Source organism: Trichomycterus rosablanca, chromosome 2, assembly GCF_030014385.1.
Source record: "Trichomycterus rosablanca isolate fTriRos1 chromosome 2, fTriRos1.hap1, whole genome shotgun sequence".
In the NCBI taxonomy this organism is placed as follows: Eukaryota; Metazoa; Chordata; class Actinopteri; order Siluriformes; family Trichomycteridae; genus Trichomycterus; species Trichomycterus rosablanca.
Window position 1 is genome coordinate 25406003 of NC_085989.1, and position 22073 is coordinate 25428075.

Genomic DNA, 22073 nt, shown 5'->3' on the forward strand with positions numbered 1-22073 from the left:
TCTCTCAGCACCTCTAATCATGGTCTTAGATTTATATCTTCCACATGTGCTGCTTAGTTTCCTTAGCCCATGTACACACTCTGTACACACCAACCCTGCTTTATGTGTGTGTTTTCTCTTACACAAACACACACAAGACGTTGTGCAGTACTCATCTCTGCTTTGTCCATACTGCGACATGTGGACATAGACAGTTTGCATACACTGTGCACAGACAGGCATGTCTGACACTACAAACCAAGGTCAGCCTCACACCAAGAACTGTGCTGCCAGGCTTGATATTGCCTATAATCTCCTGCTATCTGCTGGGGTTGTACCAAAACTAAACAGGCTTACAGTTGTCTGTTTCACATAGGGGTGTCTGACTTTCTCACATTCTTTTTTTCAACATTCCCCTCCAGCGAATAAGGGTAGAAAAGTTGGTAATCTTAGATTGTGTCCCCTATGTCTAAACTTCAGTAGCTCATTGTATCCTTATTCCTGGCATCTCAGAGTTTCTTTTTCTGCTTTCAGATTGTCATTGAAGAGTCACAGTGGGACAGCAGGGAGACAAAGTAGCATGGTGATGCATGGAGCAGACTTCAGCACCAAAGACATGGACAACGACAACTGCAATTGTAAATGTTCCTTGATGTTAACTGGAGGTAAGAGACTAAAATCCTGTGGTTAGTTAAGAAAATGCAGGTACTTTCAATCATTTTTGTTTATTTATTACTATTAGGCATAGACAGGTCACAGTTGGTAGAATGGATGCTACACAGTAACATGGGTCCTAAGGATCTCATTTTGATAATGGCGGTCACTCTGTGAGAAGTTTTGCCTGATTTTCCCATGTTTTTTCTTTGATAACTTTGGTTTCCTCCCCTCTTTAATGACAATGCAGAAGTTAAATTGGCTCCTTTGAATTGCTCCTAATAAACGTGATAGAAGCTGATACACTCCTACCAGAACAACACAAATTGCCATGTCATTACCATGTTAGTGTAATTTTAGTGCTCAGAATAATCCACTACCCAAATTGATCTGATAAGTGGAGTGCTTCAGGGGTCCCATTCGATTGGAAAATAAGGTACAGAGGGGTGACAAAGTGCACCATACAAAAAATTGGCAACAATTATTAATTGTATATCCACAAAGTTCATCTGTATGGTACGTGTAGTTTATAAAATAATGATTGAATATTTGTACCAGATGTGTACATAATACACTGCTTAGAGAGTGTGCATACAAACAATAGTTTAAATAACATTACATAGTATTAAATGTGTTAAATCTAGAAAAAACAAGTAAAAAGAAAAGATCATTCTAATTTTAGTATTCTTTAGTACACATAAACACTCAAAATATTGACCCTTGAGTTTATTATCTGGTGTGACCTTTTTGTTCAGCAATAACTACAACTACACAATTTCAGTAACTTGATCAATTATGCAAATTCATAGCCAATTCCTCCATACAGAACAGCCTCAGCTCGGGGATGTTAGTAGGTTTCCTTACATGAACTGCTTGTTTCAGGATGTAGGTCAGAATCTGGACCTGACCATTCTAAAACATTAACTTTATTCTTCTTTTATTATTATTTTCTGGTAGAATGACTTTTCTTGCTGCATAACTCTGTTCTCTTAGGATTTAGTTTTCAGACAGATGTCCTAGAATTCAATCTAAAGGCTTTTATCAATATTGGCAATCCCTCCTGGCCCAAACACAGCAAAATATGACCAAATCATGATACTACCATGTTTCACAGATGGGAAAAGGTTCTTTTGCTGGAATGTAGCATTTTCCTTTCTCCAGACTTTAAAAGATCCCAGTTGTTTTAAATACACCATGATGCCCAGTTCCACCTGATTGTTATGCCTTTAAACACAATAAAATCTAATGAAACTGAAATAAAATTAAAACACCTGACTTTAATTTCACCCCTAAATTAGGTGTTAATTCTAAAGGTTCAGCTAATTTTGCCATTCAAAGGTCTGTAATATTGGGTCATTTTTCTTAATAAATAAAGAGCAATAAATGGCATTAATATTAGTATTAGCATTAGTTAAAGGTGCAGTAAGGGAAATGTCAGCATAATTTATTATCATATTTTGCATTGTGTGTTTAACTCAAGCCAAGTCAGACAAAAAGCATTTCAAATATGGCATATATTTCTCTATTCTTATTATAGCAATCGAAAGGGTTTTTATTTTGGCTGTCACACACGATTAACTAGCTATCTAAAAAAAAAACTAGTTTTAAGATTTTAGGCATCATCTAATAAATAGAATACTGGAGGTGAGTGAGTGTTGAGGAGTTTAATGTGTAATGTTACTTACATCACTTCCTGAATATTTTTAAGTATGTGGGAAGTGTGGTAAATGAAACTTTTGCACTATAATGACACATTTGACCCCACCAAACCACTCTATATAATGAGAGTTGGTCATTAAAGGGCATTATAAAAATAAACCCACACTTATTGCAAAATCATTTAGAATAGTCATGAACACTGGATTTTTCATGTTCTCATACATTAGTCATTGCAAAGTCTCCATCTTACTATTTTTGGACCATGTTTCATGTCTTCATTATAGTTTGTTTTAGGCTGCAAACTTACTTGAAAGTTGCATGGCCAAACAAGAATAATTTACTGATTCACTGCCAGGTACAGTATAAACACACCAGTTGCCTAGGGCCCCCACACTACACCTAGCATCATAACTGTAAGAAAATCTGGCACATCAATTTATCATGCGATCCCACTTACCATGGAAACATGGATTCCAGTGCCACCATGCTGCCTATTTGCTGGTATTATTACTTACTGATGAAAAAGTAATATCCCAATACAGTGTTTTGTCCTGTCACACATTTACAACATTTATAAGACTTACAATAGTGACTGAATACAATGCAAGCAAGGTTAAGGTCCTAGTTCAGGGGCCAAGTGACAACCTAGTGGGGTTTGAACCAGCAATGTTCTGATCACTAGTCCAGTACCTTAGTCCACTACCACTGTGCTACCACACAGTCCATTTTTTTATTTACATTTACATTTTCGGCATTTAGCAGACCCTCTTATCCAGGACGACTTACAGAAGTGCTTTCATAGTAAACATTACCTTACTCTAGTTTAAGTAAACAACAGTCCAAGAACACACATCTGCTAAAACCTGCTAGAACAAAAGTTTTTTTTTTGAAAGAAAATGAAAGTGTTAGTAAGTAAGTACAAGTCAGCTTAAGTGCTTAGTAAAGAGGTGGGTTTTTAATCGTTTTTTAAAGACAGCAAGAGACTCAGATGTTGGACAGACAGAGGAAGTTCGTTTCACCACTTGGGTGCCAGTACAGAGAAGAGCCGTGATGCTTGTCTTCCTCTAGTCCTGAGTGGAGGATCAAGTCGAGCGAGACTAGTGGCTCGGAGGTTGCGTGGTACAGAGCGGGGTTTGATTAGACCTCGAAGGTAGCTTGGGGCTGGTCCATTTTTGGCTTTGTAGGCGAGCATCAGTGTTTTAAACTGAATGCGTGCAGCTACAGGAAGCCAGTGAAGAGAACGCAGCAGTGGGGAGATGTGGCAGTGTTTAGGTTGGTTAAAAACCAGGCAAGCAGCTGCATTTTGAATGAGCTGCAAGGGTTTAATAGTGGACATAGGACCACCTGCCAGGAGAGAGTTGCCACTGTAGACATTTTTTTCAAAAGCGACTTACAGTGCTGTGACAGTATACCGTCTAAGCAATTGAGGGTTAAGGGCCTTGCTCAAGGGCCCAACAGTGTCAACCTGGTAGTGGTGGGGCTTGAACCAGCGACCTTTTGATTACTAGTCCAGCACCTTAATCACTAGGCTACAACTGCCCTGTTCTCCTCAATCAGAGTGGGGATCCCTGCTCTGATTGAGGAGAACAAAGCTAGCCCACGCCCCCACCCCAACACATGGCCAGCAGCCGTATGCATTTTGTCACCTACAGTTTGACGAGTGCAATGCGGATCAGCACTGTGTACAAAGAGACACACCTTGACAACACTCTTTTTTCGTCTCTGTGCAGGCGCCATCAATTAGCCAGTAGAGGTCGTAATTGCATTAGTTATGAGAAAGTCCCTATCCGGCTTTAATATCCCACCCCTATCTGAACAACAGGCCAATCATTGTTCATGTGGCCGCTCAGCCCAGTCGGCAGGCAGAGCTGAGACCCGATACAATGTATTCAGTATTCCAGCGTGTTTTTACCGCTGCACAACCTGAGCGGCCTAGCAAATCCAAATTTTAATTTAGTCATTTTAAAACTAGCTTTTATGTGTTTTGGTCTATTGTCATGCTGAAACACACAATTTTGTCAAGGTAATCTTGGTAGCAAAAGGTACTGGACTAGTAATCAGAAGGTCTCTGGTTGAAGCCCTACCACTGCCAGGTTGCTGCTTTTGGGCCCTTGAGCAAGGCCCTTAACCCTCAATTGCTCAGACTGTATACTGTATCTGTAATGTAAGTCACTTTGAATAAAGGCGTTCTAATGCATTGCAGACTTTTAGTGCTTATTGAATTACATCTAACCATCTTAAATAAAATGTTTTAGCATAAGATTTTTTTTACCTTGGAAAAGAGATCACTCATTTAAGTTTTTACCAGTGTAGAGAAATTACCAGTAGCAGTCAATCATAATCATTAATAGGAGTCCATGCTACAAAGTTAAATAATCAAACTTTCTAGGGATTTTTGTCATATTTCAGGAAAAGCGTATTATTCATGTCTCTTATATTCATGTTCATTACATATGGTGTACTGTATGTGGACTTCTTGTAATAGGTGGAAGATGGTTGGGGCATCATAAGCCCAAAGGGCATTACCCTGGATTCAAAAGAAGTAACAAAGGCCATCTTCCATTCATTTCACTGCTTATTCTAATCAAGTTTTTGACGCTGCACAGGTGGAGTATGGCGAACATTGAGGCCTTCTGCAGCAAGTCAAAGGACTCCAACATGAAGGACTCTAAGATTGTGCAGCTGTAGCCATAGAAGCCCAATATTAGTATCAGGTCCGGTGCCTATGTCCAGAGCAGCAAGGTCCAACATGGTTACCCAGATAAAGGGTGAAGGGGCAACTCAGTGGCATAGTTATCAATGGAGCAACAATGCCAAATGCAAAGGAGTCATAAAGCTGACTCTTTTCACCCAGCTTGGAGATCAAAGATTTGGCGCAGATGGGTAACTGACTAGAACAAATCTGGATGTTTCTCCCAAATGGTGTTTGTCCATTTCAGGGCCTGCCCATTAAGTTGCACAACAATATAAGCAATCTTTGATTGCTCAATGGGCATTGTGAAGGCTGGAACTCTAATGCCAGTGAGAACTGTAGCAGGAATTCCCCCGCATACTGTTTGGGAGCTGTCTTGTTTTGGGTCTGGACTAGGGTCTACAGCTAGTATCAGCTTAGGCACCAGTGGATGCTGACTCAAAATAATGTTCTGAGGCTCTCTGGCTCCCTTGACTCTTGCCGGGTCCAATGCTAGCAGGGTCTTTCTGTAACAAATAGCAAGGACAGAAACACAACCCCCTACCCCAAAAGGAAAGAAATCAATCATCCAAGAAGAAATTTAATCCATTTATAGTGCTGAACTCAGGTGTAGTGCATTGTATGTATTGTATGCAACCTGTTTGTGTACTTTAATTAACATAGTCTGTGTGTGTACTTGCATTATATTTAAGTTTATTTTACATTGACCAGTTGCTTTTTCCTGGCCATTTGCCTGAACCATGACCACAACAGTGAATTAATCTGCCACCTGTAATACATGACCATAGTAACTAGGAATTTTAGCACCCAATCATAAACCTCTGTTAGAATGGACCAGCTAAAGGACAACATACTTGCAAGTCAGTGGAAAAGACACTGATGACATTTCGAGTGTGTGGAGAGCTGCCAATCTTTCACTTTGAAATGGCACATGCCACACCAGGCATTCTGTGAGGGTGGTGTGCATTCCCATACATTAGAGTGTGTGTGTGTGTGTGTGTGTGTGTGTGTGTGTGTGTGTGTGTGTGTGTGACTGCTGTAACACTTGAGTGTAATGGACTGTAAGGTGACACATGATAAACTTTCAAGGAAAGACTGCACTACACATCGCTACAAGCAAATAGCTTAATAATCAGACAATATAAAATAACTTTTACACTTCTTTAAAGTACAGTAGGTGACTTCAGTCCACATCTTCCTCAATTTTTCTTCCATTTAATAAAAATGACACTAGTTGGATTAGGCACGAAAACATTGCCTCTAGATAGAGCTGTGATAGACTTGCACCCATGTTACTGTATGACTTCACTTAGCTCCCAGTGTTAATAGAAGTACTGTACATTTGTAGAGTAGAGTGTCTCTATGGGAACAAATTTGGCACTATCAATTTTACGATGATATATAGCTAGATCATTAGGTTTAGGACATGATTTGAATCAAGAAAGTGCTTTAAAATCTGAACTTGGTTGGGTCAAACTGCTTTTTTCCATGTAAAAGTGAGGTAACAGTCCAACTATACCAACTAAAATAAATACTTAAATTCAATACCAAGCAGAAAAATATAATACAGCTTTTTTTTATTATTGTACCTCAAAATGAAACACATTTAGCAATATTCTAAAAGCTAAAGTATAAGTGTCACGTCCAGAGGTCAAACCTCAAAAGAGGCTCTTTCGTAATAAGAGGCTTTGACAAGAGATGATTTTGGTCAGAAGGCACTGTATTAAACAGTATATAAAGCTGATATCATGCATGTCATTATTACATGAACTACATTTGTGAAAAGTTATAATTGTTAAAACAGAGTGGGTTTAGATTTAGTTAAAACTCTTCATCCAATTAACTAATTTAGCATTATAAAAATGGCTTGTCTATATATGTACTACTTTTTTACGAACAACTTTAACCTGAATTTTAGTCAGGTTCACAGTTAGTCCAGAGCCACCCAGAAACATTGGGTGCAAGACAAAAATACACCCTGGACAAAGTGCCAATTCATTGTGGGACATTCAGCTATGTTGGGCACCTACTCTATTATCTGCTGCCCCTGCTTGTACAGTACTGTTATAAAGTAACACAAGTTCTTATATAAATTTTGTCAAAAGTATGTGGACACAACTCACAATTTTTGTCTTTTGGCCACGCCCATTTCTAACAGTGGAAAGTCAATTACATCAAATAAATTAATTGCTTTGAATTTAGTGACATCAATTTGAGAAGGTTTGTGCACAAAGTAATGTCTATTACAACATGGTTTGACAAGTTATAAGGGAACTTAAGGACAATGCACACAAGTCCTAAATTCTTTGGGATGTTAGGTCCAACATTAATACTTGTTCTCACAAATGCTCTTTTGATTAAGTAGGCACAAAAACCAACAGATCTCCAAAATCCAAAGTTAGTGAAAAGTAATGGATTAATGACTGTATTAAAGTGTTCCTTAGATAGCTGATGCCTTCTTAAAGAGAGCACATATAGGTTCTTCAAACAGACTATGGATTTGATTTGATTTGATTTTTACTGTTTTTGCTATTTTTGTGGTTTAGAATGTTTCACTTTAGCAATTTAAAATTCCTCTTTGCTTTATAGACATTTGTTAAGATTTGTGCAGTACTGTGTGTAAAAAACACAATGACTGCTGGTTCTTCCTGGTCCTATTTTCTAAACCAGGTTTTCTTGTGACTACTTTGTTAAAATAGTTTAGGTTTTTGTTTGTATTTGACAATAGCTGGTAATTCCAATAACTAAGTATAGATTTGCCAGCTATGTTACCCTGGTTGGGGATGGTGAAAGTGGTTCAAGAAAAAACATACAGAGTAGGTGGGTAAACTAGTCATTCTTGTCACAGCAACTTTACTTACTGAAGTAGTTTAATTACAATTTACTCCCTTTTAATAATTACTAATTTAATTATGCTTTCTTTACTAAGGTTGGTCTTTACAAATGCTTATATTACATAAAAATTACTAGTGTCTTTGCAATAATAATCAGATTATCCAAATTATTGGATTTTGACTTACCTAATTAATGAAGTAATCATTATAAATAATCTAATGAGTCAAACTGGATTTTAGATCACTAATCTGATTATTTAGTATTTAGGTTTTAGTACATGGCACTTAACAGCACTCTCACTATCAGCTCTGTCACTGCACCATCAATGTATGACGTTGACTCACTAATAAATAGTGCAATTTAGCATTAAAAACACTACTGAGATAATTCTGGAAACTGACTTACTTATGCAGACCCACATTTCTAACACACATTGGCACAGTGGCTTAGCAGGTACTGTGGGTCCTAATAAGGTGTCCAGTAAGTAAATTAGTGTGTGGTGCCCAGTCGTGTATTCCAGTGATTTCTTGTTGTAATGGAATAATATGGACATATGTAAATGTGACCACTGTTAATGATGGTGTTAAAGTAGTAAGCACAGTGGTGGTAAATATTATTGTGGTAACTAACTTACTCATTTAAATATTTCTGTGTTTTACTCTTTAGGCTGGTGGTTTGATGCCTGCGGCCCCTCAAACCTGAATGGAATGTACTACACCCAGGGTCAACACATTGGCAAACTCAATGGCATCAAGTGGCATTATTTTAAAGGACCAAGTTACTCTCTCCGAGCTACCACCATGATGATACGACCTCTGGACTTTTCAAAGAGCGCTCAGTGAGAACATAATTACATTACACTTTTTAAGAGGCTCGAGTTGCTACTTGGATGGTGTGACTGGGATTGTTTGCGATAACCCACCTCTGATGGAAACATGGATTCTGGGAATAGAACCAAGTTCTATTATTATCATGCATGCTGGCAGGTCACAGTGAACTGCTGTGGCTGGCACATCACTTTTGATAGAAGCAAACTGGATGTCCAAGGTCTAAGGTCTATTTGAATCATTAGTGTCTTCGATGAACTTGCCGCAGCTGGAATGACTTAAGAAAACTAGAAGTGAATCATTAATTTTTTTGTACAAAATGCAGTTTTATGTGTTCAGTTTATCTTTAACACGTAAAACACTTGTTTTGTATTTTTTTTAATTATTCCTTTGTACCTGCATTTAATTTTGTGTATTTCTGGTCATGAAAGTAAAACCAAGCATGCAGATTTAATTTTTATTTAATTGTGGTTGTTATTACTGACTTTTCTATTAATACTTGCATTATCACATTGGTGACCTTTAGCTGCATTATTTCTAGCTGTCACAATGTAAATACAGGCCAGGTTTTACACTTACAGTATGGGCCTAATGCCCAGTACTATTTTAGACAACATTAAAAATCAGTAATGGATGTTTATGCATGAAAAAACTAAAGCAGTTGAGAGTGAATAGTTACTAGGATACAATACAAAGGTTGCTGATTTATTTCCCATTTCCCATAACCCTGGAGATTTAAAGAAAACCTTTGTAAAGAGGTGAGGGAATCATGAAATCATGCAGATTAATCACATTTTTATGTAGAAACATTGTTCCTAAGAATTAGAAGTATACTCTTAGAACAAAAGTATAATAGTTAGGGTATCAGTAAAACTCAACCTACTAAATGTGTGTTATTCTCACATCACAAAAATAATTCATAGTTAAGTAAGCCTGCAGTCAGGATCACCTTTGTCAAGTCCAAGTCCACAAATAATCTGAATTGGATTTAATTACAAGATGGAGTACTGTGCATGTACACTGATCAGCCATAACATTAAAACCACCTCCTTGTTTCTACACTCACTGTCCATTTTATCAGCTCCACTTACCATACAGAAGCATTTTGTAGATCTACAATTACTGACTGTCCATCTAGTCTATCTGTTTCTCTACATACTTTTTAGCCTGCTTTCACCCTGTTCTTCACTGGTCAGGACCCCCACAGGACCACTAGAGAGCAGGTATTATTTAGGTGGTGGATCATACTCAGCACTGCAGTGACACTGACATGGTGGTGGTGTGTTAGTGTGTGTTGTGCTGGTATGAGTTGTTTAGACACAGCAGCGCTGCTGGAGTTTTAAAATACCGTGTCCACTCACTGTCCACTCTATTAGACACTCCTACCTAGTTGCTTCACCTTGTGGATGTAAAGTCAGAGACGATCACTCATCTATTGCTGACCAATCTGAGTTGGTCATTTTCTAGACCTTCATCAGTGGTCACAGGACGCTGCCCACGGGGCGCTGTTGGCTGGATGTTTTTGGTTGGTGGACTATTCTCAGTCCAGCAGTGACAGTGAGGTGTTTAAAAACTCCAGCAGCACTGCTGTGTCTTATCCACTCATACCAGCACAACACACACTAACACACCACCACCATGTCAGTGTCACTGCAGTGCTGAGAATGATCCACCACCGAAATAATACCTGCACTGTAATGGTCCTGGGAGAATCCTGACCATTGAAGAACAGCATGAAAGGTGGGTAACAAAGCATGCAGAGTAACAGATGGACTACAATCAGTAATTGTAGAACTACAAAGTGCTTCTATATGGTAAGTGGAGCTGATAAAATGGACAGTGAGTGTAGAAACAATGAGGTGGTTTTAATGTAATGGCTGATCAGTGAATTTCGATAATTATTGTTTTAAATTATTATTTTATTATTTTTTATACATGTACATTAATTTTGATGTATTTAATCAGTCACACTTTTATTTATAATGATCATAAAGCAAGGCCTAGCAAGTGTCCGAGGGAGAGGTTGTTGGCCAAAACAGCCATTGGGAGGCGCACTTGTCAATGCGCTCTCAGTGCTGGTCCCAAGCCCAAAATAGCAATAGGAGGGCTGTATCAGGAATAACATTATGCGTAAAAACTCTGGTACACAGACCAAATCCGCTGTGGCAACCCCTTTATATATACATGAGCAGAGGAAAGAATATAAATAAATAAAGCAACTGTAGGATAACAGTATAGCTTTTTTTTATATAATCAGCTGCACATAAAACTGCCATGTAATTTTAAATGGAATAATATAGTGTAATATTTAATCTTTAACACAGTTTATTTAAAATAATGGTAGCTTTTTAAAGCAAATGTCAAACATTTATGCATGTTTTAAATTAAATAAAAGAGACCATTTTACATTCAGGTACACAATTCAGATGGAATAGATTGTAATAGTGTTCATATATGGAAATTTGAGATATTTTGATAACTCATTTTAAAATTAATTGGCATTTAATATGTAGTTGAGCCCTCTTTTACGGTGGCCGAGAAGTGCAAAACAAATTAACATTTTAGAAAACAAAATTACAAAAAAAACAAAAACAAATTTACAAGAGCTGAAACACTTACCAAAGCCGAAACAAATTTACAAACGGCGGATCAGATGGAAAGGGTAGGTACAATACACAGGAAGTGCTTGTTGCTTACCTGCTGTCAATCAAACTGTTTCTCAGGGGTGAAGTAAATGGAGTTTGTGATGGTAACGCTAAACAATGTTTTGTCTAGTTTGTGGAAATTATTTTATCCAGTTGACCCGCTTTTATTTTTCTTGTGGGAAGTCCTTAGATTGTTTAAAAGTGCAGACGTTTAGACGTGGCCTGCGCATCTACCGTCCGCTCTTCTAAACATCTAAGCAATTCCCACAAGAAAAACAATAGCGGCCAACTGGTTGAAATAATTAACACAAAATGGACAAAACTTTGTTTAGTAGGGACGGAACATTTAATACTGAGGCTTTGAAGCTTGTTTCACTTTTGTAACACTTGACTCAGTTAGTAAAACTGTCAGTGAACACTACTTAATATTATAACCAAATGCTTTCTAAATCCCACGGTAGCAGCAGTTTGCTTCAGTTTCATACACATCGGCCTGTCTCTGTCTAATCTGCAGCATTTCTCTCTAATCTGCTCCGATACGGAGCTTGTATTAAACCAGCAGGAATGTGCGGGACTAATTCAAAGCTTTGGTGCTGTCTTTTATCTTACTGACTATATAAGAGACAGTCAAACTAGGGTTGCCAACCGTCCCGTAAAATATGGAATCGTTCCTTATTTGGAAACTAAACGTCGCGTTCCGTATTGAACTGATACGGGATGCGCTTTGTTCCGTATTTTTTATCAATGGGAGAGAAATGCTGCAGATTAGACAGAGACAGGCCGATGTGTATGAAACTGAAGCAAACTGCTGCTACCATGGGATTTAGAAAGCATTTGGTTATAATATTAAGTAGTGTTCACTGACAGTCTTACTAACGGTGTGTGTGAGCAGGTTTATCAGCATAATAACCTGTTTAATTCACCGCTGTATAAGTAGTGCAGTGGGCAGAGTGTGTTGTTTTGCCTAAAATATGGTTCCGACTTATTATTATAAAGAATGAAAATAATATATGTTAAACAGCCTAAATAAAACATTTTGATAATGTTCTCATGACGGTGTAAGACCCGTTATATTTTTTTATAAGTGCCACCCTAACCACCCCCCTCCTCCCCCGCTCAAGTATTTTCAGCAAAATCAGGAAAAAGCTTCAAAAGCTTTAATGAGGCTTCATCTGCACATCACTATTGTTTAGCGTTTCCATCACAAACTCCATTCACTTTACCCCTGAGAAACAGTTTGATTGACAGCAGGTAAGCAACAAGCACTTCCTGTGTATTGTACCTACCCTTTCCGTCTGATCCGCCGTTTGTAAATTTCTTTCGGCATTGGTAAAAGTGTTTCAGCTCTTGTAAATTTGTTTCGGCATTGGTAAAAGTGTTTCACCTCTTGTAAATTAGTTTCGGCATTGGTAAAAGTGTTTCACCTCTTGTAAATTAGTTTTTTTTTTTTTTTTTTTTTTTTTTTCTAAAATGTTAATTTGTTTTGCACTTCTCAGCCACCGTACTCCTTTGTGTCTATAACAGTTTTCTTTCAAGAAAGTAATTCCTCTGGATGTTGTAGTAAAGTTTAGATTAGTAAAAATACTAACATGTCAAAGACAAGTTAAAGCAAAAAATATCTTCAAATTCAGCTTTAAATTAACATTAATAGTGCGGTTTTGAGTTTGCATGTCTCTTTTTCAGGTCCTGTACACTTCTCCAAGGAGCATCTGCCAGATGTGGCATACAGTAGTTGATATACAGTAGTGTTCAAAAAAATAGCAGTGGTTTTAAAAAAGTGAATAAAGCACAAAATCATTATAATAACTTTTATTTCCATAAATGCAAATGCACTGAAAATACTCCACTTTCAATTCTAATTCAAAACATTAACAAAATTTAGCCAGTTTGTGTTAATCCTTTACAGAAAGTTAAGAAAAATGAATATTAGGCTGTTCAAAAAAATAGCAGTGCCAGCATTTTTCTTTAAAAACTCAAAAAATGTATCTATAAACTGAAAAAAATGTTTGAGGTTTCACTTTACTTTAATATTTAACTAATAATAACTAATATTTAGTGGCATAACAATTGTTTCTGAGATCTGTGTTGCATGGAGTCGACCAACTTCTGGCACCTCTGAACAGGTATTCCAGTCCAGGATGATTAGACTACATTCCACAGTTCTTCTGCAATTTTGGGTTTTGCCTCAAAAAAACGTGTTTCAGATATCAGAACACAAGTTCTCTCTGGGATTGAAGTCAGGGGATTGGGCTGGTTTGGGTCATTGTCATGTTGAAACACCCATTTTAAAGACATTTCTTCTTTGACATAGGGCAACATGATCTCCTCAAGTATTCTGATATATTTAATCTGATCCATGATCCCTCGTATGTGATAAATAGGTGTAACACCATGGTATGAAAAACATCCCCATATCATAGTTTTGTACCACCATGCTTTACTGTCTTCACAGTGTACTGTGGCTTGAATTCAGTGCTCGAGGGTCGTCTGACATACTGTCTACGGCCACTAGACCCAAAAAGAAAAATTTTGCTTTTACCAGTCCACAAAATGTTGAGCCATTTCTCTTTGGACCAGTCAATGTGTTTCTTGGCAGATTTGAACCCATTCAGGACACGTCTCTTTCTTAACAACGGGACTTTGCAAGAAGTTCTTGCTGGTAAATTGGCTTCACTTAATCATCTTCTGTACTCACTGCTAACTTCAGATGTTCCTTGATCTTTCTGGAGGTGATCATTGGCTGAGTATTTGCCATTTTGGCTATTCTTCGATCCTTTCGAACAGTAGTTCCACGCTTCCTTCTGCATCTTTCAGGTGTTGGTTGTCACTTCAAGGCATTTGAGATCATTTTAGCTGAGCAGCCTAGAATTTGCTGCACTTCTCTGTATGTTTTTTCCTCTACAATCAACTTTTTAATAAAAGTACGCTGTTCATCAGAACAATGCCTGGAACAACCCATTTTACCCAGTATTTCAGAAGGAAATGAGCTATGACCAACCTGTGCAACATTTGCCACCCTCCTACATTAAATAAGGACCAAAATTGACACCCGTTTTTCTGCAGAATGAATGACTTCACCAATTAAACACCTCACTGCTATTATTTTGAACAACCCACTTTCAATCAATGCTTCGATTACTAAGAATGAACGGCATGCATGTCCTAATTGTTGGGTTTGTTTTGTTGTCATTACTCTAATACACTTTCAAGTGAATTTTTTGATATGTAGAAATAGCATTTCTACTAAAAACAGTGATTTATCAGGTTAATGGTGTTGGACTGCTATTTTTTTGAACACCACTGTACACAATCTTATTCACATCATGATCAAAGCAGTCCTGGTGAACCCCTCTGTCTTTTGGTTCTTTTTATGATTGGTAATTTTGTTAAATTAGTGGCTTGTTGTATATAATTCTCAGATTTTATTTTTAACCTCTGAATTTTGTAAAAATAAATGTAAATTTCTTCTTTATTTAGAAACCATGGGGAATGCAAACATTTGCACTCAAATACATAAATGTATAAAGGGTTGCTTTCATACAAATTACACGTCAACTAGCTACATAAAGATTTGTAATAGTGAAAGAAAATCATTACCTTTTCCTTTAGTTGCCATCAATGAATGAAAGCTTGTCAAATGTAGAGCAAAACTTATTTTTATGTATTAGTTAATGAGGCATTTGGAAGGCACAGGTGTCTACTACAGTGTCCTACCGTCAGCAGGGCTTCTACAAAGACTTGATTGGCAAAGATATGTCTGAGGTAGAAAGCCAAGCTGTAATTGTTGGCACATTAAAAAGAAAGGTAGGTGATACACAATTTCAAGGTTTTAATCTCATCTTGAGTCACTGTTTGTTCATGTTCTCTACCACTCTCTAGGCATATCGATTTTCTTTCCACATACAAAAAATATAGCAATAGGAAGAAATCTCTTTAGGGTGTAATTTTGCCTTGCTTTAAGTATATTTGGTAAAACTCAACTTCCTCACTCAGAATAAGGTAATAATAAGGATTAATAAATAAAATATATATTCTTAGAAAGATAAATGTCAATATTACTTAACATTTATATTATGTAAGCATAACTTTTAAAATGATAGTTTGTGCAGTATGAGCCCATTATTAATGAGTATGACTAAATTCTGGATATGGAAGTAAATTCACTATATGAGAGTGTTTCCACTATGGTCTGATTTATAAAATAGATTGCCTTAGTTTTTAGTTTTTAAAAATCTGACACAATCGTGGACAAGATCAAAATAATTGTATGCATCTCCTTACTGTAATTTTGGTGTACACGTTCCTACATATGGCCCCTGGATTTATTATATAGATAATTTATTAAAAGATTTTCTTAGTAAAATATACAAATGCATGACAAATTTAAAGTAAAGACAGTTATAAGGGAATCTTAATAAATGTGCCACCAAAACAGATTCAGAGCACCTTGGCATGAATTCTACATGTCTCCTTTTCCTCAGTTCATGTTTTAATGATCACAATGGAGAGTGCTTTCTAACACACTGGTCCTAAATCTACTGTAATTGTAAATGAGTTGAGATCAAGTAACAGCTAAGACCAGTGAATTATATTCTCCCTGTTGATTGATGCATTGTTATTCCAGACAAGACATCAAACAAATGAAAAATGTTTATTGGCATTTTATTGAATGATTTGCAGTGCTACTTAAGTACAAAAGTGGAGTAAAACTATGCTGGCAAATGGCAAGACTTTAACACCCACAGCACCAGAACTTTTTTATTCTTCCTTTATTAAGGTTTTTTTTTTATTTGTCATCCATATAGAGCTTGTTTTGCCTTGTGTGATTAGTCATTGAACTTTACACAGATTAATTAAAGTTTGTTGGAACAGGAAAACCAACATAGGAAGAATCAGCAAAGACCTGGAGTAAAGAACCACTGCATAGAATAATATTAGATGTCACTAGTTAAAATAATAAACCAGGGTGCCTAGGTGGCACAGTGGGATATTCCTCTAGCACAGGGGTTTTCAACCTTTTTAGGCATACGCCCCCCTTTGTGTGCCCAGCGCGACTTGCGCCCCCCCCCCCCCTCGCACCACGCCCCCCTCCCCTTAGTGAGCCACGGCTCGATCGCAGATGATTGGTGCGTCCTCCGCCGGACTCCTGTGCCACCGGTTCATAATAGTAATCTCGTAGTGCCACGCCCCCCCCAGACAGGTGCTCGCGCCCCCGACCCCTGCTCTAGCACACCAGCGCCGAGATTCTGAACTCCTTGGTTTGAAACTCTGTGTTCCCACCGGTCCGCTTGGCACCATCTGGCAGGCATCATTGGCAGTGCCTGCAGCAGATAGTAATTGGCCACCATATATGCAGGGTCGGGGCCGGACTATGTGTGGGTGGGTCGGTCTTCATACGCTGTGTAGGGACCCTAATTGGTGGAAGACACGCCTGTGCAGAATGCAGGGGTGAGAAAAGGAGGGCTGTTTACGTGTCAGAAGAGGTGTGTACAGCGACGTGCTCTCCTCAGATGCAATCTGGTATCCCTCAGCACTGGGAGACAAATTGACTGTGCTAAATCAGGGGAGTTACTGTGCTAAAATGGGGAGAAAATGCAAAATAAAAAAAATAAACCATGGTGGTACTTTTGTTCTTGTATTTTTATATTGTAATTGTAGCATACATATGGTTTAATTTGAAAGTTTGATTTTTAAATACAAAAAACATTCTTTTTATGCATTTACAATTTGTTATTCCTAGCAGTATTTTCTGCTTGAGAAATGTAGTGTACACATTATATTCTACCGCAGCTACCTTTCCGTTTGATCAGCACTGAAGTAATCTGCCTGTTTTTTCTTCATAGATGACTAGAAATGTTAATTTAATACAGCCCAGCTGAAAAATACTAAAATTAATGACTCATTTTAGTGTACTGTACTGTTATGTCATAAGAAGCAGCATGGAAACAACTATGCACGACTGTCTGGTTTGTGTTACCATAAACAGATCATTTTATAGATGCGCCATAAAGCATCTGGAATTCATAAAATAATAAAATGGCATTTATTAACATACGTAAAATATTGTGATTTTATGTGTGTTCATTGCTTTCCAGAGCAAATAGAGTTTTTTATAGTCTAATAGTCAAAGGTTTTTCTCTAAAAAAAGGATTGGTTGAAATAGTACTAGTGCAGAGCACCTTCAAAGACCCGACCATTACCTCATCAGAACTGTACATTTCCTTTTAAACACTTTATTCCTTGTAAAATTTAACAGTTTATGATGTTTGAATAGAAGAATGCATGCCATCTATTTTAACAACTTTCATTTTTAGGCCACATTCTGTAATTTTTTATCCATTTTTACATTACTTAATTAGAAAATGCTCTAAGCTGAAATTTACTTCTTCGTTCTACTAAATGCTTTATCTATTTAGAAAATTTACATCTATTCAAAACAGCTAATCCACTGTTTGCAAATTTTAGATAGGTTAAAGGAACAACAAAGACACCGGAAACATGCTAAACATCTTATACATTGCTGGAAGGCATAGCAAGTCAGATCTAAGTCTTCTAGACCCATGTTGTTGTGCAGACCTTATTCTACCAGCTGTGCCACCTTAAGATTGAATCTGAAACCCAGTCAGAATAATTAACAAACAAATAGATACATTCAAAATAGAAAACAAAAAAACATTGTTCATGCACTATAAAAGTACACAGATCAGCCATAACATTAAAACCACCTCCTTGTTTCTACACTCACTGTCTATTTTATCAGATCCACTTACCATATAGGAGCACTTTGTAGTTCTACAATTACTGACTGCAGTCCATCTGTTTCTCTACATATCTTTTTTTAGCCTGCTTTCATGCTGTTCTTCAATGTTTAGGACCCGCACAGGACCACCACAGAGCAGGTATTATTTAGGTGGTGGATGATTCTCAGCACTGCAGTGAGACTGACATGGTGGTGGTGTGTTAGTGTGTGTTGTGCTGGTTTAAATGGATCAGACACAGCAGCGCTGCTGGAGTTTTTAAACACCTTACTGTCACTGCTGGACTGAGAATAGTCCACCAACCAAAAATATCCAGCCAACAGTGCCTTGTGACCCCTGATGAAGGTCTAGAAGATGACCAACTCAAACAGCAGCAATAGATGAGTGATCGTCTCTGACTTTACATCTACAAGGTGGACCAACTAGGTAGGAGTGTCTAATAGAGTGGACGGTGAGTGGACACTGTGTTTTTAAAACTCCAGCAGCGCTGCTGTCTTATCCACTCATACCAGTACAACACACACTAACACACCACCACCATGTCATTGTAACTGCAGTGCTGAGAATCATCCACCACCTAAATAATACCTGCTCTGTGGTGGTGCTGTGGGGGTCCTGACCATTGAAGAACAGAGTAAAAGCAGGTTAAAAAGGTATGTAGAGAAATAGATGGACTACAGTCAGTAATTGTACAACTACAAAGTGCTCCTATATGGTAAGTGGAGCTGATAAAATGGACAGTGAGTGTCGAAACCAGGAGGTGGTTTTAATGTTATGGCTGATCGGTGTATGTGGACACCTGACCATAAGCTTGCTGGACAACATGGTGTTAAGCTCATATTCCAGCTGTAGCAGCTTTTACTCTTTATGGAGAGAGCACCATGGTTTGAGTCCAGGTTTTTCCAGAGAGTTGAAACTATTTTTCAAACTGTGTGTGCATTTTGTACCATAACTCTTCCAGTAAGCAATAAGTCTGACTTACTCCTGGCACGTTGCACTTCAGTCCTCATATTTACTCCTAGAAAAAAGGAAGATGTGTGAAAACACAAGGTCTTCCAGCATATGGTGTTAGGAAAAGCAAGCCAAGCCACTATTGTCTGTTCGTACACCACCAGGACTTTGACAAATTGCTAAGGTGTCAAACGATGCTGACAGGATGGCCAAGTTACTTCATAGCTGAGATTCTTCCACCCTAATAGGAGGGTTAAGCAAACTCCTTCTGCTTGCAAACCACTGCCTATCCCTCAACACCTGCAATGACCCAGCAGCCCCTCTGGCATGCAGCCACAATCAAATGGACTCAGTCAAACAAGGAAGAAGCAAGCAAGTCATATATTCTGCTGTAACTTACACAAAAGAGAAGTCTAGTGGTGCTATGTCCAGTCTCCTTGAATTACTGCTACCCCACAACTTAATCTTGTGTAATGTTTAAAAAAAAATCCAACAGAAACTATTTATTATAATCTAGTGCACCCTGTAGGAATTTCAAACACAGTAGGCTACATTGCAAACAGAGGTTGCAAAATAAGTAGTGAACATTTAGAATGGTTGCTTTTACTTTTCTCCTAGTTGTTTCCCCAGTTGTTTCTTTTCTGTCCTGAAAAGAAAGGTTTTATATCTAAATCAGTGGCAATTTCTCAAAGACTGCAAGGGTAGCTCAGCTTCCCCTAAAATGTAAAAAATGAAATGGTCAAATATGTACAGTTGTGTTAACATTTCATTGACTACAAATGCGTTAGAACACGTTCATCTCGAAGACGAGTTCGTTCAGAATCAGCTACTTATCACAAATCGACTGACTCGAACTTCTCATACATTCCTGTAGCGTCAATGCATTTGCCCGTAGAAGCTGAGCGCCTATTCACTTCAACGGGACTGCATGGAACGTTTTTTTTCATTGCTTCGAAACTCGCCGGTCATTGGATAAATGCCACGATTTTGTCCCGCCCCCGGACGCTGAGCGTCTCTGGGGGTGAATGGAGCTGTGGACGGGTCTGGACGCGGAGCTTCTGCAAGATGATTGGAGGATCAGTCGAATGGCTGAATCCCGTTTTGATTGACAGCTATTTTGAGATCTACACCTTCACTTAATCACTGGGAACTTCAGTCCCATCACAGATTTTGCGAGTGAAGTCGAAAGACAAACTGCAACCCATTTCTTGGTATTTGCTTGGTGAAATTACTTGACCATTTCCATTGTTCATTGTGTAAATAAAACACATAGTATTTGTTTCAGGACACTGGTCAAGTCCCTGGAAAAGACGCCTACGTGGTACGATAGGATCACAGGCCATTTTCTTGAAAAGGAATGGAGGGCAGAATTTATGTATAAATAAATTGACAAATTTTATGATGTAAGCCGACAATGAGCTTCCCCTCGTTGAAAGACCAGCAGACCGTGAAAGACAGCCACTGATCTAAAGGTAATATTAGACGTTACTCTGTAAAGCCTGAACCAAAGCTAGTTTAAGTTTAGGTATTTCTGCCACACTGATTGCTAACAGGTGTATAAAACAGTGATATATATGTTATATATTTTAGTGTAGTCATTAATGTTAAGCAAAGAACTACTACTGGAAATTAGTGTATTGTACAAAGTCACAGGTTAAATATCTGGGGTTTGCCATTATGTCCCTCTTTGTATGTACAGTGGAACCTTGTAACTCAACGTCCCCTAAATTTGAAATCTTTGAAACTTGATGCACTTCGTGAAGAAATTTGTGCCCTTAAACTCGACGTGTTCAGCTTTTTCAAAATTATTTATTTAATTTTGTTGGCTTAAGCGGTGCAGTAAAACATCATCAAAGTGTGCGTATGAGACGATTTTGCATTTGTGTGGATATCGGTCAAATTCACTCTGAAAGCGTCCACATGTATCTGTGTTTAGCTGGATTTTCCCCGTTTCACTTTTAAACTTGTGTTATAGCTTAACTACTAATATACTAAACCTCTCTTAATTATTACTGCTCATAAGTTCTCTACTAAAGAAATTCCTCACTCATTGTTTTAGTACAATAAGTCCTGTTAAGCTTTGTGCACCGCCACACTTCATAGGGCACAGCCAGCACAAAAGCGATTTTGCCGCTTCTCATGTGAATTACTCAGTAATACGGTAATCCAAGATCAAGCATCTCTACGATTAAGAAGCGTAAGGAAACAATAAAGAAGTAAAGTATGTTATTTTCAGTTTATAAGTATCAAAGCAACCCCATTACTGTACATTAACCTAAAATATATGCAGTTCCACGGGACCATGAAACGCATTAACAGGTTTCCCATACATTCTTAAAGGAAAAAATACCTTTAGCCTTTAAAACTCGATGCCAGAACCAATTGACGTTGAATTTCAAGGTACCACTGTACTGGTTTTGGCCTTGTAACTCCATAAATATATTTGTTCAGTGTCTTCCTTATAGTGGAATCATAAAAGCTAAACTTATCTAGGTGAATAAAGCCTGCGGTTCCTAAAAAGTTTGCTGAAATAGTATGTAGTTTGGAACACAACCAAGCATTGCAAACATTATTTTAGTCTATTTATTTAGTTTTATTATGTATTGTTATTTAGTAGCTTAAGCATTTTGCTTTAATGAAAATGTGCAGCTTCACATATTAAATCATTGACACATCATTTACCATTTCAGGCCACAGTGATTCTAAGCAAAGACCAAGTCAGATATTTCAACAAGCCACGAATAATTCTGATGATGGATTTTTTTCCTGTTTGCAAATGGTGGATGTGGGGCAAGGATTCCTTGGAGCCCCCAAAAGGAGCAGAGTTGGCCTTCAGATAAGCATCAGGCTTATGGCCAGATCAGATAAGTACAAAAAACATACCTGCACTATGAATGGATCAGTCTATCTCTGCCTCCTGAGAGACAGCACACCAAAACATAACATCTGGACAACTAAAATGATAGTATAGCATAATTCTTGTTAACATGTTTAGATTTGGTAAAATTGTCTGAATAATTTGAATGTACTGTGAACTCATTAGAAATTACCAATTACTTTCAATATTTTTCCA

General features: G+C 37.8%; 1 protein-coding gene across 1 annotated transcript in view; it reads left to right on the plus strand.

Moving 5' to 3' along the window:
- angpt1 (angiopoietin 1) overlaps window positions 1-9086 on the plus strand; it is an 86598-nt gene extending 77512 nt beyond the window's left edge. Inside the window, exons 8-9 of the mRNA XM_062990467.1 lie at window positions 514-644; window positions 8486-9086. Coding sequence (XP_062846537.1) covers window positions 514-644; window positions 8486-8661 — 307 coding nt within the window. The 3' untranslated portion in view covers window positions 8662-9086. The remainder of the gene's footprint in view (window positions 1-513; window positions 645-8485) is intronic.
- Window positions 9087-22073: the final 12987 nt, after the last annotated feature.